Source organism: Neolamprologus brichardi, chromosome 16 (assembly GCF_056152115.1).
Source record: "Neolamprologus brichardi isolate AB-2024 chromosome 16, ASM5615211v1, whole genome shotgun sequence".
Lineage (NCBI taxonomy): Eukaryota > Metazoa > Chordata > Actinopteri > Cichliformes > Cichlidae > Neolamprologus > Neolamprologus brichardi.
Genome location: NC_142119.1, coordinates 19,012,415 through 19,030,515, shown reverse-complemented (window position 1 = coordinate 19,030,515; position 18,101 = coordinate 19,012,415). Strand labels below are relative to the sequence as shown.

The 18,101-nt window shown below is 44.0% G+C and overlaps 1 protein-coding gene across 2 annotated transcripts in view; it reads right to left on the bottom strand.

The window, feature by feature from the left end:
* Nucleotides 1-671: 671 nt before the first annotated feature.
* The window catches only part of si:dkey-100n23.5 (cyclic AMP receptor-like protein A), a 51,608-nt gene continuing 34,178 nt past the window's right edge, over nucleotides 672-18,101 (bottom strand). For both annotated transcript variants that reach the window (XM_006788194.3, XM_035906820.2), the window contains 2 exons: nucleotides 10,037-10,184; nucleotides 672-1,884 (listed from right to left, as the gene is read on the bottom strand). In XM_006788194.3, the coding sequence (XP_006788257.2) occupies nucleotides 1,723-1,884; nucleotides 10,037-10,184 (310 nt within the window). In that variant the 3' untranslated portion in view covers nucleotides 672-1,722. The remainder of the gene's footprint in view (nucleotides 1,885-10,036; nucleotides 10,185-18,101) is intronic.

Genomic DNA, 18,101 nt, shown 5'->3' with positions numbered 1-18,101 from the left:
ATCTGGTTTTCCAGAGGACACGTTGCCCATGATCCATTAATCAAAATCCAGTTAATAACGTTTGGAGATGGGCAGGGTCCGGTAGAGTCCGACCAATAATTAATATCCATTATTTAAGCAGGCCCCGCCTAAAACATGCCTGAATGTACATACACACGTAAACAGACAAACACTTTGCAGGCAGGCAAGTGGGAATGAGGAATGGCATCAATGTGAAAATGAAATAAACAGGCCTAGTCTCAGCTTTGTTATGAAATGTCTCTCCTGCTCATTTATTTGATGGAGTGTGCAGCCGAATCAAGCGAGCAACAGTGCCAAGGAGGGGGGAGGGGGGGGGGCAGTGTGGGTGATACGGTTGTGTGATTGTGAACTGCAAACCAAAGTTTCACCCAGGTGTGGCTGACACTCAGCAGAAAAGATTTAAAACAAAAAGGTCAAGAGTTGGTTTTCGTAGTTCAGTTTGGCAAAGACGGAGCTGACGGCTGGGAGAGATCCCACCGTCATGAAGGTTTGAAACTAGAAAAAAACAAATGGGCTGTGGTAGAGCATAGCAGGTGGTTCATGCTATTAGCCTGATAATCAGCAACACTGTTCCTTATTTCAAAACAGGCTGGCAGGGGCACCTTAAAGAAACAAATAAAAAATAATAATAATAAAAAAGTATCCGTGTGTGTGTCTACAAGGGGATTTATTTGACTAAAAGCATCTCTCTGTAGTTGTTCATAAGGCTGTGCGTGTTGAATTCGGCTCTGCTTGACTGACACCGCCGAGCAGCAGATCTGGACCAAGAAAAGAAGTTTCATCTCATCCCGGTCCAAGGCAAAGTACAAAAATAGAGTGTACAGTTAAATATGTACAATACATTGATCTGTTATAAATAGTGTATAACAAACAAGTGTAGTATTTTTCATTTTAAAAAAAATACAAAATAACCTTCCAGAAATGAATACATGTGCAGCAGTTGCATCAACAGTAACAAAAAACAGGCAGAAAACAAATACTGTGAGGAAGGTGACATGGGTGCTTTGGGATTTAGTTGGCCTGTTGAGGCATCTTGACTGTTTATAACCCCTCCCACTTCTGTAGTTCACCCACATCCCCCCTGTTGGCAAGAAAATTGTTCAGTAGCAGGATCAATCTCAGGGTAGATGCAGATGCTTTCACGTCAGACACACGGGATACATCTTAAAGGCCTCCTTTTCAACTAATCTCCTGCAGAGACGTGAAAAGAGAATGCTAAAGGAACACCTTGTTATGATTGCCTTTCAGCGGTCCTTATGGGTTCTTTTTTCTCCATTTTATTGTTCTGGCATGCCGAAATGCTGCAGACGTACAGAATACGATGCAGAGAGGGAAATCGTTTCAAGACTTTTTTGGGAAGAAGCAGATGCGTTTAACATCGAGAGGATCTTTACAGCGCCCTAGTCCTTCCCCTTCTCTTGTAGTAATGCGCTGAGCTGGAGCTCTGTTCAGTATGTGTGGTGTGTGTGTCTTTAGGATATTAAATAGTAAAGGATGGGGATTAATAATGGAACCTGACAGCTCATCTCCGGCTCCTATCTGCCTGACTGTCCCCCACAATCTTCCCTTCCATTCCCTCCCTACCTCTTTTTCCTCCCTCTCAGTTTCTAATCTGCTGCGTTTCTCTCTGGCTCTGACCCTCCTTCGTGTTCCTTCCCTCCATCTCTTTTGTCTCCCTCGCTCTCCCTCCCTCCCGCTCTCTCAGGGCCCTCGGTCTTTCAGGGTCATGTCAGGAGAGTAGAAGAGCACATTGGTGTCATCGTCATCGCTGAGGTCGGACAGGTCAGCCTGCGTGTAGCGCACCGCCCCGGGGTAGTACTCTCCAATCCGTGTTCTGTCACAGAGCCGTGACTGCAGAGCCAGCTAGAAAACAGACACACATACAGTTTGGAATTAGTACACACCACTTGTACTGGTGTAGAAAGGATGTTCACACTAAAGCTCAAGACTCAAATGTTTTTGGCCATTAAATTAAAAACTGTGCCCCAGGTAGATAAAAATGAAAATATTAAACCCCAGATTTGCATATCCAAGGTGTCATCGTGAAGCTGTGGGTCGCCGGCCATAAGAACCAATAATCCCCTTCAAGTTCATTTTCTCATGCACCTCTGGACCGCTTTAACCCCATCTGCTATTTTTTAAAGCATCCATGTTACAATCTTTAATGTGTCAAAACGTTGGCCATTCAACTTCAATTTCATTTTGGCTAAGAGACGAGACTGCACGGAGGGAGATTTGCTGAGCAGACTGAGTGGGAAGTGAAGGTCGCTGTGGTGTGACCAACAAAATCCCGCCTTTTCAATGCAGTGTGTGCTGGAATAGGATGGCATGAGGAACAACTGAGGTCGTTAAGCACTGAATGTTCTGCCTCGGGACGCAACAGTAAAACTTTTGTTATGGTGACATTAAAATGCTTAAAATTCTATATACTAGTGTGAGAAGTACGAGCCGCTGTAAAGGCCCACTTATGCAGACTTAATTTTAAGACTAATACTGTGGCTCTGCTAGAATCTTTGGTCATCCTGCACAACACTAGATTCCACCTTTTGTAAATTCCATGAAAGCAGCGTACTTCAAACAATATGAGAAAAGACAAAAAAAAAAATCAACGGCAGTGCAATAAAACTTTAATGAGCGTCTAAATCTGAAGAAGAAAGTGTGCAGCCCTACATCACTTAAGCATGAACTGCTTTGATGTGTGCGAGTAGCGGGAGAAAATAGCCTAACTGTCCAGTCAAGCCTGAGCATGTAAATGATATGCACGCGCTCACAAACGTCAGGCTCATGAGAGGCAAATGAGATTCTGCTCATTTGAGTTTGTACGTGTGAGCAGGGATATCGATGCACAGTGCCCTAGCCAACAATACTGAAACCAAGAAAATGTTTAGTAGATTACACTGGATCTGGAAATCTTATCTCAGTCACCATTCCAAATGAAAGTGGGAATAACGGTCCACATTTTAACTTTTAAGCTGCCAAAACACCTTGTGTTGTGTTTTGGCTTCTGCTAAGCCCTGGAAATCATTCATAATGCAGTCAAACCACCCTTCCCTTCCTTGATTGCATTTAATTGCTTCACTGGTACTTGAAAATCCCCTCAGTGTGGGGCTGTTTTCGATCTAACAAAGAAAATTACCTATGGAACTCAAGAGTGAACAATTACATAAGCTTGTTTGGGTGAGAGGGGGGGGGACTTTTGTCCCCTTTCAATCTCGCAAACATTACAAAATTCACAGCACAAATCTCGTCTCTGGGTTCCACTGACTTTGGTTCTGTCAGATGAGCTAGTGACTGTGAAACGGGAATGTGATTAATGCACAGCAACTGTTTTTATGCTTTTTGAATGGTGTGATTATGCAAACCGAATCAGATGTTTGGCTGTTTTATATTTACATTTATTCAACTGGCAGATGTTTTGTTTAAAGTACTGTTACCGAGCCAAGCCAGAGTAGCTCACAGTTCACAGGTTTTTCATTGCAGAAGGACAATGTGAGCTACAGTAGGATGGAAAGATGAAGGGTGTTTAGACCAGTTTAGACTGGGATTTTAAAATCCACATTGCTACCAAGACTAGCTCTTGTTCCATTGCAGATCATATGAATAGGACTGCTCACAAACCTGCATGGGATTATTCATGTAAGTGGGAGATGTGCTGATGGCTACTCTGCTGAAATACCCAGAAAAGAGTAAAGAAACGCAGAGTGACATATGCCGTCTTTGGCTGGTTGAACCTCAGATGTGCTGCTGCAGTTTAGATTTATTTATTTATTTATATATATATTTTTTGCTGGGGTTTCACTGGCAGCCCTGCCAGAAGGGAATACAGTACACATACACTATAAGAGAGCAAGGGGGAGGACTGAACAGAGGTTTAACCAGCTGAGCCTCAGCAGCGTAACAAGGCTTTGTCTGCCTCTCCTTAACACACGACAGCTGTGATGCGCAGTTTCTGTTATTGATGGACAAAAGGGGGCCATGCTCGTGTGGGCACGCGGTGTTTCCACTAAAAAAAACCCCCAAAACCCCAACAACAATCGTGTTTTAAAATCAGCCTGCTTTGCGTTAAGATTGCCACGATACCGAGACATGTAGGGCTTTGGAAGAGCTTCCTTTCTTGCGTGCACACTCATAAAGACAGAGAAGAAGAAGTGAGATGTGAGCTCATTGCAGAGCCACGGGCGGTTCAGCTGTATGGCTAGAATGCAGATCAATATCAGGGTAGGAGCGAGAGGAAGAGGGAACGAGACGGAGAGTACACAGGTGGGAGGGAGATGCTGGAGAGCAGCAAAAATAATGTAAGATAGATAAATGCCAGAGATGCTGTAACAGGGTACTGGGAACAGAGGAGACAGCAGAAGAGTACGGCGAGGCAGAGATGGGCAGAGAGAGGGAGAAACAGAAGAGCGGCTTCACTGCCGTGAAAGAGGAGGAGGGTGGGGGAAACCGAGGACTAGATAAAGAAAGAGATGCCATGACAAAGAAGCAGGTTAATGGAAGAAAATGGGTTTAAAATAAATAAATAAATAAAAAAAATGTGCTTCTGTTCACAGTAATAACCTGGTTGTGTGAATGCATGAATCAGATCTGTAACCAGAAGAGGCCTCTTAGTGAAAGTGTGTTAGTTTTAGTTTTAGTTAGACCGACTCTCCTCATGCTTAAATTTAGCTTCAAGAGGAAGCGAGGAGGAATGGAAATATCCGTTAAAATCACGACCTGGTCCGATTTCTTTTTTTGTTTTTTGGTGTCATGATTTGAGTTTTAATCTGGTGTGTGCCGAGTCTTTTACTTAACTTTGTAATTCTCTGCACTGCAGTATGAAACATAACTGGCAGGTAGGCTTACTCACCTTAAAGGTCAGTGTCTAACTAAATTTAGGGGGAAAAAAATGAATGGCAGTGAAAATGTGTGGGTGTATGCAGCAAAGGCTATTTGAAAAATTTAACAACTACAATTTCTATGGCTCAAAGTAAACAGTGTACTGAAAGCCACCGCGCTTCCTGTGTTTTTGCTCAATCTCTCAACTGAAGCTGGCCGATAGACATCGTGCAGTCAGAGTGTGCTGTGCTTTTATGTCTCTAGTGACGAGGACCCATGTCCACTGCAAGTCTAGACACAGGGAAACCCAGTGGTATTCACAATCATGCATGCTAGCCTAATAATCAGCCTGAAATGCCATTAAATGTAATCTCATTTCCATCCTGCAGTTTTATTTTTAGTTGACATGGGAGCTGCTCGAGTGGCTGCCAAGATCATTTATTTTGTAAGGTTTTTTAAAAAAACATGTAAATTAGTTATTTTTAGCAAACTCTGCATCACGATCTTTCACACGTCACCATTCAAATCAAAGCAGCTACTTTTCATAGTGAGAGTGGAACAAATTGTGGATGTTTTGAGGGATCTAAATGTGGTGCCCAAACTCAGCGTTGCTGCCAATTTGCTCCAGTGGCCATTTGCAAGCACTGAAACAAATAAATGGCACATTTTTGCCATACCCTATAAAATGCGTGAACCTTTCTTAGAACTCACAAAAGTGCTTTTATCTGCAATGTCTCATCCTAATGTGCTATCTATGCACTGAGCAGAACAAAACTGGCAGGGCCACGGAAAGCAATAATAATGCCTTTTTGCTATGTGCTGCATAAGCCAAAAGGGAACCTAATAAACTGAGAACAATTCTAAATCTTGGAGTCCAGTATCAAGGTTTAAAAAATACCAATGGCACAGTACCAGGCATGTTTGAATGACTGAACATATTGGATATTAAAAAGGTACTCCGCACTTAAATGTTGAGTTTATTGAGCTATAAACTTAATGATATTACTGTCACTATTACTGGGATGAAACACGTCAGTGCTGGTGGTAATGACATTTCTTTGCAAATAATAAAAACCTGAATGTCACTGTCTGAAAATGGCTCAATAAGCAATCTACTGTTTTAAACCTTGCAAAGCCAGACTGCCACAGGTCAGACTGTTTAGGGCTCATCAACATGTCTCAGATCAGCTCAAATCAGCTGTGGGAGAACCCCTCCCACCCCTTAGTGTCTCATACTTGAATGATGGAAACTCATTTACATGAATGTCTGCCATTTCCTGCAAACGCTCTACTTAGGGTTTTTCAGTTTTGGTGCAGTGGTTTGGACTTGTGCTTTTGAGGGCTGCGAAAGTATCACCAGACCCTCACATAGCTCAGCAATAAAGGTGGCAAGATGCCCCCTTTTTAGTGAGAGACAAAGACAAACAGAAGCTTTAAGCAGTATCCGCGCTGGAGCCAAAGGCTTGAACTGATGCAGCACGAGACCAGGATGGTCAGGGCCTTCCACCACATTAATGTCTGTTTCAGCTGATTACGGATTTCTTCACCTCATATAAACCCTCTGTGGCAGACATGTGTCTCTTTCCATTTTCTCTGGACTGGAAAAGAGAGTGGGCAGCCCTCTCCTCACCCTTTCTCACACGTTTTCCTAATTTTTTTTTAATACGTGGAGTTAGATTAAAAACTGTGGGTGAACTAACATTTTAAGAGGTCTCTACCCAAACTACAGGTGCAGATGCAGATACAGCAAATGCATTACATTACAGTCGATGCACGGAGTCCACTAGTGGCCTGAAGGTGAGCTGTGGTATCTGGTGCCAAGATGTTAGCAACAGATCCTTCAAGTCCTGTAAGCTCGGAGGTGGGGCCTCCATGGATCAGACTTGTTTGTCAAGCACATCCCACAGATGTTTGATTGGATTGCAATCAGGAATTTTGAGGGCAAGTCAACACCTCAAACTTGTGCTCCTCAAACCATTCCTGAATCATTTTTGCTTGGTGGCAGGAAGCATTATCCTGCTGAGAGAGGCCAGAGCCATCAGGGAAACAGTGCATAGGGTAGGTGGTAATAATCATAGCATCAAAAGTAAAATCCACATGGATGGCACAACCCAAGTTTTCCAGCAGAACATTGCCCAAAGCATCACACTGCCTCCGCTGGCTTGCCTTCTTCCTATCCCACATCTTGGTGCCAGGTGTTCCCCAGATAAGCGATGTACACACACCTGGCCATCCACGTGATGTAAAAGAAAATGTGATTTATCAGAAGAGACCACCTTCTACCATTTATCTGTGGTGCGGTTCTACTGCTCGAGTTCCCATTTATGCTGCTTTCGACGGTTGACAGAGGTCAGCACGGGCACCCTGACAATGTTGTTTTTCATTTTTGCTCCTGGTACTGTATGACGTCAAAGAGAGCGGCTGTCCCTAATGTAGTCATCTCAGGCACACAGCTCTGCCTGTGAGCACAAAGGTCCCATCCACCTGCTTTTTAAAGCCTCTGTTTATGAGGAGCAGCGAATCGGAATAATGATGGATCGTTATGAGCTGTAAATCACGCAAGACTACTATTGCAGAGTCCAGGAATAAAAACATGAAGGTGGGAACGAGCATAACAGGTCACCTTTAATTAAACTGATTTTCTCCGCCTACCCAAAGCAACAGCCACCAACAACTTTTCCAAAGTACGTATGGCACGAGAGAGCAGAGTGAAGACAGCCTAGGGAGAAGGAAAAACGGAGCCTACCCTTTAAATCATGCAAATGTACTGCAGGCAAGCAGCAACAGAGGCAGAGAGGGAGAGAGCGCTGGTGAGTGAGCACGAGGAGACAGGGTTAGGAGGGCCGGGGTGGGGGTGGGGGGGGTAGGGTTGAAAGCGCAGATTCGTCGCTTTGAGAGAGGAATGTTTTGACGCTGTTGCAAAACCCTCCACACCACCACCACCCCCACCTCCTTCTCTCCCAAACCTCTCCCCCGCGCCCCCTTCTCTTCCCCGCCAATCTCACACCTGATGTGTGGGGGCTGCTGGGAGCCGCATGCCAAGATGAATAACAACCGGCTGTTAGTCACGATAGCGCACGAACACACGCCGCCTCTCTCTCTCTCTCTCTCCTTCTCTCTCTCTCTTTCACTCGCTCTCGCTCTGTCATCTTCTTTCTCACCTTCTCTCTCGTTCTCCGCGAGACACGCAAACAGCGTTTTCTCTGTGATTTACGAACACATTGAGATTCCGTTTCACTTCTCTGTCTCTCTCTCCCCGCTCACCACAGTGCAACATTGACATTTGGGCTGAAGGTCACACCGCACATTCCAGTCTTCCACACTGCGCTCACAACCCGTTATCAGCGTGGTTGGTGGTACTGACTAGGTGACAATATGTGTGTGTGTGTGCGTGCGTGCGCGTTTGTGTACACGTGAGCTAAGACCACAAAGAATTTTCTGTGTTTGCGGTTCAATATCTGCTCTGGCTCGTATCTGCAGATACAGTCAATGTTTGCAGATTGAGACAAATCTGTGGAGAACCCTATTGATTGTGGTGTTTATTGAAATGCAACAACGCAGGTTTGTGGTTCAAATTTAAAAAAAAAGAGAGAGAAATTAAATATAATATATACACGTAACTTTTTGGAAAAGCTTGTCTTCATTACATGTTCCTAAGCCCTGAATCTAAGGATGACACAGTACAGAATCTAATTTGCTATTTTACACTTAAAAAAAAAGAGGGGGGGGGTTTTACCAAAACCCAACAAGTATTTTCTGTACAGGTGGCTTGTGAACACCTGTAACAGATGGTAACAGTCAGTGTGGGAAGTTAAATGGCCTAATTACAAATCCTGAAGCAATTATTTCTCACTGGGAAGATGGCTAAGATGATGTTGCAAGAAAAGAAGGGAAAAAAAGTAAAATGACTTTTTGTAGAATTAGCACATCCTTAAACTTAAACATCTTCCTTTACATAAGCATTTCAACACTGGTATAAACCGAAAATTCAGCCACTCATTTCGATGCCCTTCAATACGTATGTCTTTGCTGGGATGGGCTTCAGCCACCTGAGTCCCTGAAAGGAGTAAGCAAAGGTACACTGCAGAGGACAGATGGCATTCAGAGCTTTATAAAGCTCCTTTCAGACGTGGAATCTGTGACATTGCCGACTGAATAGATCTGCTGAAGGAATGGATTTTAAACCACGCTAACAGCAGGAATAACAATGATGGTCAATCTGAAATTCACATAATTCAAATGAGTAATCCCAGCAATCATTTTTGCTCAATGTCACAGCAAAGCTGATGTTTTTTTCTTAGGACTAAAATGTATTGGAAAACTTTGGTGATCCCAGACTTTTAATCTGTCACCACAGATTTAAATTTGCCCATTTAATTCACGTGTCTATTACTTTACAGTTAAACTGAATTATACCTGCTAACCAGCTGCATATTGGATGGTTGCTGAGTGTGTCTACATGGACCTGCGTATCCTGGTTATGACAATCTTTTAGAAGTACTCTGTTTTTGTCTTTGTGTCTTTATTTCTGACACTTGAATGGGCCTTTGTTCTAGGTGTTAAGAAACCTGGATATGCTTCTGAACATGTTGAAGTACCCTTATACAGCACATCCAGGTGTAATGGTGGGAGCAAGACATTCAAGTCTACAGAAGACAGTTTGCAGAATGTCTGTTTCTCAACATGTAGAGTGAAACAAGTCAGGTCAAAGCCACCTGGGCTTAAGTTTAGTAGCTATGAAGATGAACTGTGAGGAACTATTTGCATGCCTAACCAAATGTATATAAGTGTCATATCCTGAATATGGTTAAAACCAGGATAAGCTTAGGTAACCTGGGATACTCTGTCCATGTAAATGCACACATTATGACCATGTTTGCATACTTAGCGCTGAACTGTAAGCATTTAACCAAATGCACAGTTTCAACCAGTATAAGCCTCGATTGAGAGCTCGTGTCAGTGCAACAGCCTGATTGGTTCCTCGCGTGTTGGGTTAAATATTTTCAAGTGACGCGGACATGTATTTACCTTTATTTTTTGTCACCCAGGGTTGATTCGCATCAGTGCAAGTCTTTGAACAGACTACTGTATGCAATCACATGAAAGATGACTGAGTGTCTATTCAAGCGTAACCACTGTGTATAAATAGCCTCCAGATTTAAATAACGACGCGGTTCTCACAGGTGTGTGTGAAGTTTACCTGCATGCCAGTTGGGCTCAGGAGGCTCCACCAATCCCTATCCAGGCCAAACACAAAGGCATTGGCCAAGCCGTGGAGTGGTGCCGACAGGACGTGCAGAAGTGTGAGGGAGAAGGACGGTGCCTTAGGGTAGAAGGCGTTATGGAGCCTGGAGGAGGAGAAAAAAAGAGAAGACAGAGAAGTTTTAAGTTCTCCCGTAAAAAAGTTGTAAATACAGAGACAACTAGGAGCAGAGCTTTAGACGTGACGATGGAGTAATTCAGGGAGAAATCAGAGGGAGAAGACGGCAACGGGGGAAAGGGGAACGGCAGAGAGGTTGATAGAGCAGCAGAAAGAGAGGGAAAGAGAGGCAGAGGACAAGTGAGTGACAGAGTGAGGGACAGGGTGAGAACGAGAAGTAATGAGAGTGAGTGGCAGAGGCAGAAAAAGGAGAGAGAGAGGAAAAGGGGAGGGCGAAAGAGCGAGTGAGCTTTATATCAGCGTTTAAGAGCCCATTAGGCAGCGTGAGACGGCTGGGCTGACACATTCTTGGCTGCCGCTTCGACAGCACGCAGCACTTTACAAGGACAGGGAGATGTGTAGCGCTCAACTCCCTTCCTCTCCTTCTCACCCCCTTTCTCTCATCTCAGTTTCCTACTTCTCCTGACCACAATTTCGCCGTCCCATCTTTCCCTTCTTTTTCATTCCGCGCACGTTTCCCCCGCACGCTGCTCGGCCTCACTCAGATATCGCCCCCATTTCTTTGCATTCAGTTTCATCTATCTGGATATCTCATTTTCATCTTGACTCGTGAGAGTGAGCCGCTATTCCTTTCTTTTCAATTTCCTTCCCCGCGCCTGGAAACCTGGGGCACGACTAGGAGAAGAACCTGATATTGTATGGTGCGGCTGAGAACTAATGGCTGCCTCTGAGAACGATGCTGCTCAGCCATTAACCCTGGATTAACCTTGTATTAGCACTGCTCGCTGGGCTAGCCCGCCACTAATGTCTTTTATTGATCTATTAGCGTGAGAATCAAACCGCCGCGCGGCTCATGGCATTTTCTGCATGTGTTGTGCTCTTGGGTTTGGTGTGCAGCACGAACTAAGTGGCCACAGTGGTTGACCTCAGGGTCGCCAAAGTCGTCTCTGTCTTGGGGGAGGGTGGGTCACTCTTGTATTGTGGTTGCACAGAATTACGTGGGACTCTCCAATCACCTATTCCTATGTGACTGTCTGACTGTCTGAATGATTTTTTTTCATTAGTTTTTGAAATGACAATTATATTGGGGAAATCTTTAGGAATTTTAACACCGCTGTGCTTTAAATCACTCTCTGTAGCAATCACTTCACAATAGCACCACAAATACTGAGCCATCACTGCACCCTGCACATGAACATGACGAGTCTTCGTGGCTGTAGTGACATCAGCCAGGCTAATAAAAATAACTCCTGGTGACTAACCAAATGTGTTTTATAAAAACAATGTTAAATGTCGTGATGCTGTTACATCACTGTCACTTTCTAGTCGCACAAGAGGGGGATAATGTTTTAGAGAATACTACTCAAAAGACTGGAAACTTTCTATTTACAATAACAGGACACTGAAGGCCAGATCAAAAATAAACAAAAAGCTTTGTGTAGTGGAGACGTCCAAAGTAGGTTCAGGGCTTGCAACAGGATTTATTTCCAATAGGAAACACATAAACTTACATTGGCAGGGTTATCCTTGAGAGGAGTTTCATTTGATGACAGATGGTTTAAGCACTGAAAAGGCAATGGATAAATCCATTTTAACACATTTAAGCACAAAGCAAGCAATGAAAAGCACCCAGGTGCCAGGAAGAGGAGCGACTCTGTTACTTGCCGTGAGAATCAACTAAAATCGGAGAAAATTGATTTATATTTAATATTTGTCATTATTTTTGGAAATGACTAAAAAGTTAATGCAATGTCTTACATTTCTAGAGACATAAATAAAATAAAAACACTATATATCCCATACAGGAGTCCTCTCTTTCTTACTGGGGATTTACGCTCCAGCAGGAAATTCATCACCTCAATGTGAGGGGTGATAATCATAAGCATCAATATAAGGATATCAGCAAATTTCTGTTCATCAGAAAAAGGAATTGGAAAACTTGAGCAACAAAAATGTTTTCCCCCACAAAAACCATGGAGCAATTAACACACAAGTCCACCAGCACAAGCATAAACACTTCGACGTCAGCCACGTACACGGGCCAAATTGTCGGCTCGATTCAGTTAAATCAGGCCTCAGTAGTAGATGGCAGAGAGTCTGAGTAGTGAGTCTTTTGCTAGTTTTCACCTGCATTTCACAATTTTCTGCCCAGTCTGTCAGGACATCATGTCCAGAAAAACAGAACTACTGAGCTCATTTTTGTGCTTGAGTTCTTTTGTGTACGTAGACTTCCTCTGCTTCAGCATCACGGTCTTGAAAAAGGCTGTGTGCACCACCCATTTTTAGACGGGAAGATTTTGTTCCTGGAGATAAGATGGAGCTCCAGTTGGGATGTCGCAGCTGTATGAAACTAATAGCTGGTGCAGCTCCTTTGGTACACACAGCTGCTTCAGGTGCGCTGCCAACAGCAGCCTCTTACACTACCAGCAGCAGCGATAGCAGAGCCTGAGTTTCTGCTTGATGAAAATATAAAAACGAGGCGCTGTACATGCTTTTTTTCTAATGTCTGATAACTTCCAAATTAGCCAGCTTTTTCTTCCACCTTGCTCTCGCCAACGTGACAACTACCCAAGCGAGATATGATTAAAAAAACCTGCATTTTCAAAATATTTTAAGGTTATACGTTTTCGGATCCATTTGTTATTCCTAACCTTAACCTAGCCTGGCCACTCGCACTTTTGTGTCATTACAGTGTGTTTATTTACAGCAAATTCCAACCCGATACTACAATAACGATCGTGAATGTTTTTTTATTGTAGTGCATTTGCAGACACGGTTTTGCTAAATCTGCTTTCTGCTTCATTTTCATACAGATAAATTCCCAACCTGCAAGCCACTCTTAAATATGAAAAAAAAAAAGATAAAACTTGCAACAAAGGCTATCCATCATTTTAATTGTGGTCTCTTGGAGCAATAATACATAAATGATTATTTTTTCCTGATGTAACCACACTCAATAGTCTCAACGTTTAAGTGAAACCAAACTCTGATCCTTAAATGCGTCAGTAAAGGCCTTCAGTCACTGGACACGTAACCATAATATTTGCAAATATCAAATCAAGCTTAATTTTTATGATTCAAATAAGCATATCTGACCAATCAGACCGCTGCACTTGGCAACAAGTGTGCTGTAGCTCAAAATGTGCACCAGTATTGGATACACAAATAGTAAAATAACACTATTTTACCTCTTACACACAGCTAGATGCTGCTGCGGGTCAATCGGCTCTCTGAAATGATTTCCCTACCTCCTCAGATGTGCTCCCAGCTCTGCCAACAAGAGTTCAAACTGCCCCACTGACAACATAAAATGTATGGAGGCTATGAAGACATAGGCTCCTTGCAGCTGTTGCATACACTAACATCTTTTGCTTGAACAAAGGTCCAGTTCTCTTTTTTTTTGTTAATTTAAATTCTTTACACGCCATAGAATTTGACTGCTGTCTGCTCATTGCTAAGTTAACAGAAACCATGAAGTTTAATGATGCCAAATTCCCTTTTTTAGTATAAATGAACCGACTACAATGTCTGCCAAAATCTTTCATTTATAGAAAACGGGGATGCACGATTCAGTGTTTATTTCTATTATTTGCCTTGATACTGATCCCGAGTCTTTTAAATGTGTATCTGTTTGGCGCACCTTTCTGACCCAAATACTGAAGGTCCAGATTCAAGAACAAATGATCTTTAATTGCCAATAGGGATTAGATTTTAAGCTTCTTTGGGCAAATGCAACTGCAGAAATTGAGAACTGCGTAAAGTGTCTCACTCTGTTTGAGTTGGGATGACAGAGAAGCTCAGTCTCCTCATGGTTTATGGTTGTTATTACAAATATGTTTTAAATTGGCATGCCACAGTGGAGGACCGTAACTATGAGAGAACTTAGCCACACACACCAAAATAAAAGGAAAGGGGGAAAGAGTCGTAGTGGCTACAGACGTCATGCCCTGCCTTCACTCCATCTATGCTACAAGCAAGGTAAGCCTGGCCATTTGGAAAGGCCTAAGGAAATGTGACTGTTTAATGTACCTGTCACTTTCTAAACAAACACACACACGGCTATGGTCTTTGGCCCCATTATGAAGTCCTAATCAGTGAGCGATCCAGCTATGGTACCTGCAGCCGGCTGAGAAAGGATGGTATTTATGCCATTTTATGAAGGAAACCTGATAGAAAATTAGACTGAAATTCAAATTAGAACAGAATTATTATTATTAAACCAAAGAAGCTAAATGCAACAAATCCTTCTGAGAAAGTCTAAATGGTCCTGAGGGTTCCCCTCTGCTTTACCATCGAGTTGCTCAGAGAATTAATAATTACTCACAAAATGTATTAATTAATTAGTGAAAGCTTAAATTATGCGCTGACAGAACTCTTTTTTAACAAGTGAATGAAACAGTCGGCACTGGTTGAAAACCAGACTGTTTCCTAACAAAAAAAAAAGACTGCGTAAAGATATAAGGGATACATGTCGCCATCTAAGCTTTGAGGATCTCTATACCTTTGTGCCATTGTGCCCATATGCTTTTGCCACATTCAAGCATTTTTATTTTTACTTGCATACTGAGGGAAATGCAGACAATATAGCATCACCTGATGCCGCGGGCTGGGTTAGGGCATATTGTAAACAGTGTGACAGTAAGCTTAGGCGTGGGAAGAGTGCTTGGTTCACCTCAACTCCAAACAATTCACAAGAGGTTAGACTTCTAATATTCTCCTGAACAATAGGTAGCACCACTCAAACCATACCGTCATATCAGTATTGATATAGGAAGAGAAGATGTTTTTTCCACAGTCTCACAGAAACTGTTGCACCATCTCCCTCTGTCTGATTGGTAACTTTTATATCATTATTATGGCAGTAAAAACCATCATGGTCGTACCTCAACCCAGCGGCGATAGCAGTGGTACGATGTGCCGAGCAACAAAAGTCAAGAGGTCAAAGTAAAACTAAAACAGCGGTGCATGTGACAGGGAATAAACGGTCACCAAAAGCGACCAGAGAGATGTTGTACTGTAGGGAAGAGAGAGCTCAGTGTGAAAGTGAAGCTGTCAATTTACTTGCCAATCTATGTTCCCACCCTCATCTTTAAGACCACAAGCTCTAGATCACGAGTGTCGAACTCCAGGCCTCGAGGGCCGGTGTCCTGCAGGTTTTAGATGTGTCCTTGATCCAACACAGCTGATTTAAATTGCTAAATTACCTCCTCAACGTGCCTTGCAGTTCTCCAGAAGTCTGGTAATGAACTGATCATTTGATTCAGGTGTGTTGACCCAGGATGTTATCCAAAACCTGCAGGACACTGGCCCTTGAGGCCTGGAGTTCGACACCCCTGCTCTAGATAGTGACATAAAGAATGAGACTGAGAATACAAGCTGCAGAAATCAGTTTCCACTTAAGGATGGCCGGACGTTCTCTTGGTGATAGGGTGAGTTGTGTCGTTTGGCAGGACCCACTACTTTGCCACATCAAACAAAACTAACTGAAATAGATCAGATATCTGACTAAGACGCCTCCTGGATGCCTCCTAGGTAAGATGTTTCGGGCATGTTCTATCAGGAAGACCTAATTCCCGCCGGATGAGCTGGAGAAGGGAAAAGGAGGTCTGGGCTTCTCTGCTTAAACTGCTACCCCCACGATCTGGAATCCAGAGCAGTAGAAAAACGGATGGATGGATGAATGAACGGATGGACGGATGATTAAAGAGCTTTTAGTGTATTTTTCTTGTCATTTGTGCACATTTTGTTCATTTTTTTAGCAGTCTTACAAACAGCTCCTAAAACTTTTAGATTTAAGTTACGCAAATTTTGTAAAAACCAAGCAGGCACATAAACAGGCTGTTGTTTTTTTCCCTTAAAAGCCCAGTGAGAACTGCAGGAGAAAAGCACAGAAGATGATTATGGAGATTCATCCACAAATCTGGTTATAATCCTCTCTTATCCTCTTTTGCAGCGTGAGGTTGCAAGGTTTATTTGCCATTAATCTGTCTCCATTTACCTTCCAACAACCCTTTAAAAAGTTGTGACAGAAAGAAAACCACAAGTTGAGTTGGCCAGAGGTCGAATATAAACCGGCAACAAGAATCTACCTGCCATAATTCTGGATAAAAGTGTCGACTAAACGTCTAAACAAAGCTTAAAATAAAACCAACAGTGCAGCCAGTGGAGCGTAGAGTGGCGTATCCTGGTGCTTGTCAGAGTAGGGACCATTTCAGAACTGTTTTCTGGGTTAGCCTACCGCGATATCTCCGAGGACCAGACCAGCTGCTAGTCACATTCATTTCACTTCCCATTAAAGGTGAAATAAATCAGGAGTCCCCACACAACCTCCTAAGAGACGCAGGAAACACACACACAAAGACACACACACGGACACGAACGAAGAGGAAGTTGGACACATGTGGATACACATAAACACACATCACTGCCCGTGCGTGTGCAAAATAGGTGTCTACATTCAGTCTAACCTGGGTCACATACACCGAGAATGTCAGAAGGAGAGGAAATGCAGTGGATGTGTGTTTGTGTGAGCGACTGTGTGTGTGCGCCTGCCTGCGTATGTGTGTCTCTCTGACAGCACAGCGGTGAGAGTGAGTGGGTCTGTGTGAAGGGGGGCTATTTCTGGCGTCTCATTTTTTTTTCCTGCTGCCGCAAAGAAACACGATCGGCGTCCGGGAAACGAGAGCTGGCAGCAAGCAATCATCTGCCTGCCACACACAAACACGCACACACACACACACACGCAGGCGCACACACATGCGTGCGCACACACCCAGACACACACACACAGACAGCACCTCGCAGCGCTGAGCAACACGCGCCATGGCAACGGAACAGCCGCAATTAGAGGCGAAGAGCCTTTCCCCTCCATCGAGGGAGAGACGGAGAGCAAAATGAAAGGAAGAAAAAGAGCAGGCGAGGGGGAGAGAAAGGGAGACAGGAAGGCGGGGGGAGGCTGGGCAGAGACGAGTGTCAGAGAAACGGCGCTGCACAGGAAGGAGAGAAGGGAGAGCGGGAGCGAAAACGGAGAAGACGATAAAAGAGGTGAAAACGTGGAAGAGTGAGGAGGCCGTGGAGGGGAACGAGGGGCCGAGAGCGATGGAGGAGGAGGAGCAGGAAAGCGGGCAAAGGGGTGAAGGAGCGAGGCTGAATGAAAAAGACTAAAAAAGAAGCCGAGGAGGCAGAGAGAGAGGGAGAGAAGGGAAGGGAAAGAGGAAGAGGAGGAGTAGGAGAGATATCTAAAAAGACAGATTGCAAGACATGAGTGAGACAAACAAAAGAGATTACGTGCGAGAGAAACCAAGATAAGACGGGGGGTGGGGGGGGGGGGTGCAAGGAGGTTAGATAGAGAGAAGGGAGAGGTGGAGAGGCTGGTGGAGGCGTGCGGAGGATGGGGGAGGATGGTAGGGGGTGGTAGGCTGTTTCTCCTGTGTGAGCCAGGCTAATGAAAGATGAATGAGGGAGGCAGTGGTGAGAAGGAGAGTGTGGCTGCGGGCGATGCCTGGCTGAGCTGCTGTGTGCGCACGTGTCGGGGTTTTGTGTGTGCGGCGTAGTTGAGCAAGTCTCACAAAAGGGATGATGCTGTGTACACAATATCGGGAGCAAATGGTCAACAACAATAAACACGAAGACACGCTTCTGCGCTCACACTCGCGGGCGCATGTAGCCTTAAGTCTCAGCCTGCTACCACCTGTAAGCATGCAGTCAATCATTAGTACTCGCGCAGCGTCTCCGAAGCCTCGCTCACTTATTCAGACCTTCCATCTATCAAGCTGTCACTCACTCTTTGAACCCGTCTATCTCACCTTCTGCATTCTCTGCAAAATCCCTCATTTACTGCCTCTCCCTATCTCCTCCAATATCCCACCCTGCCAGTCTATACCAC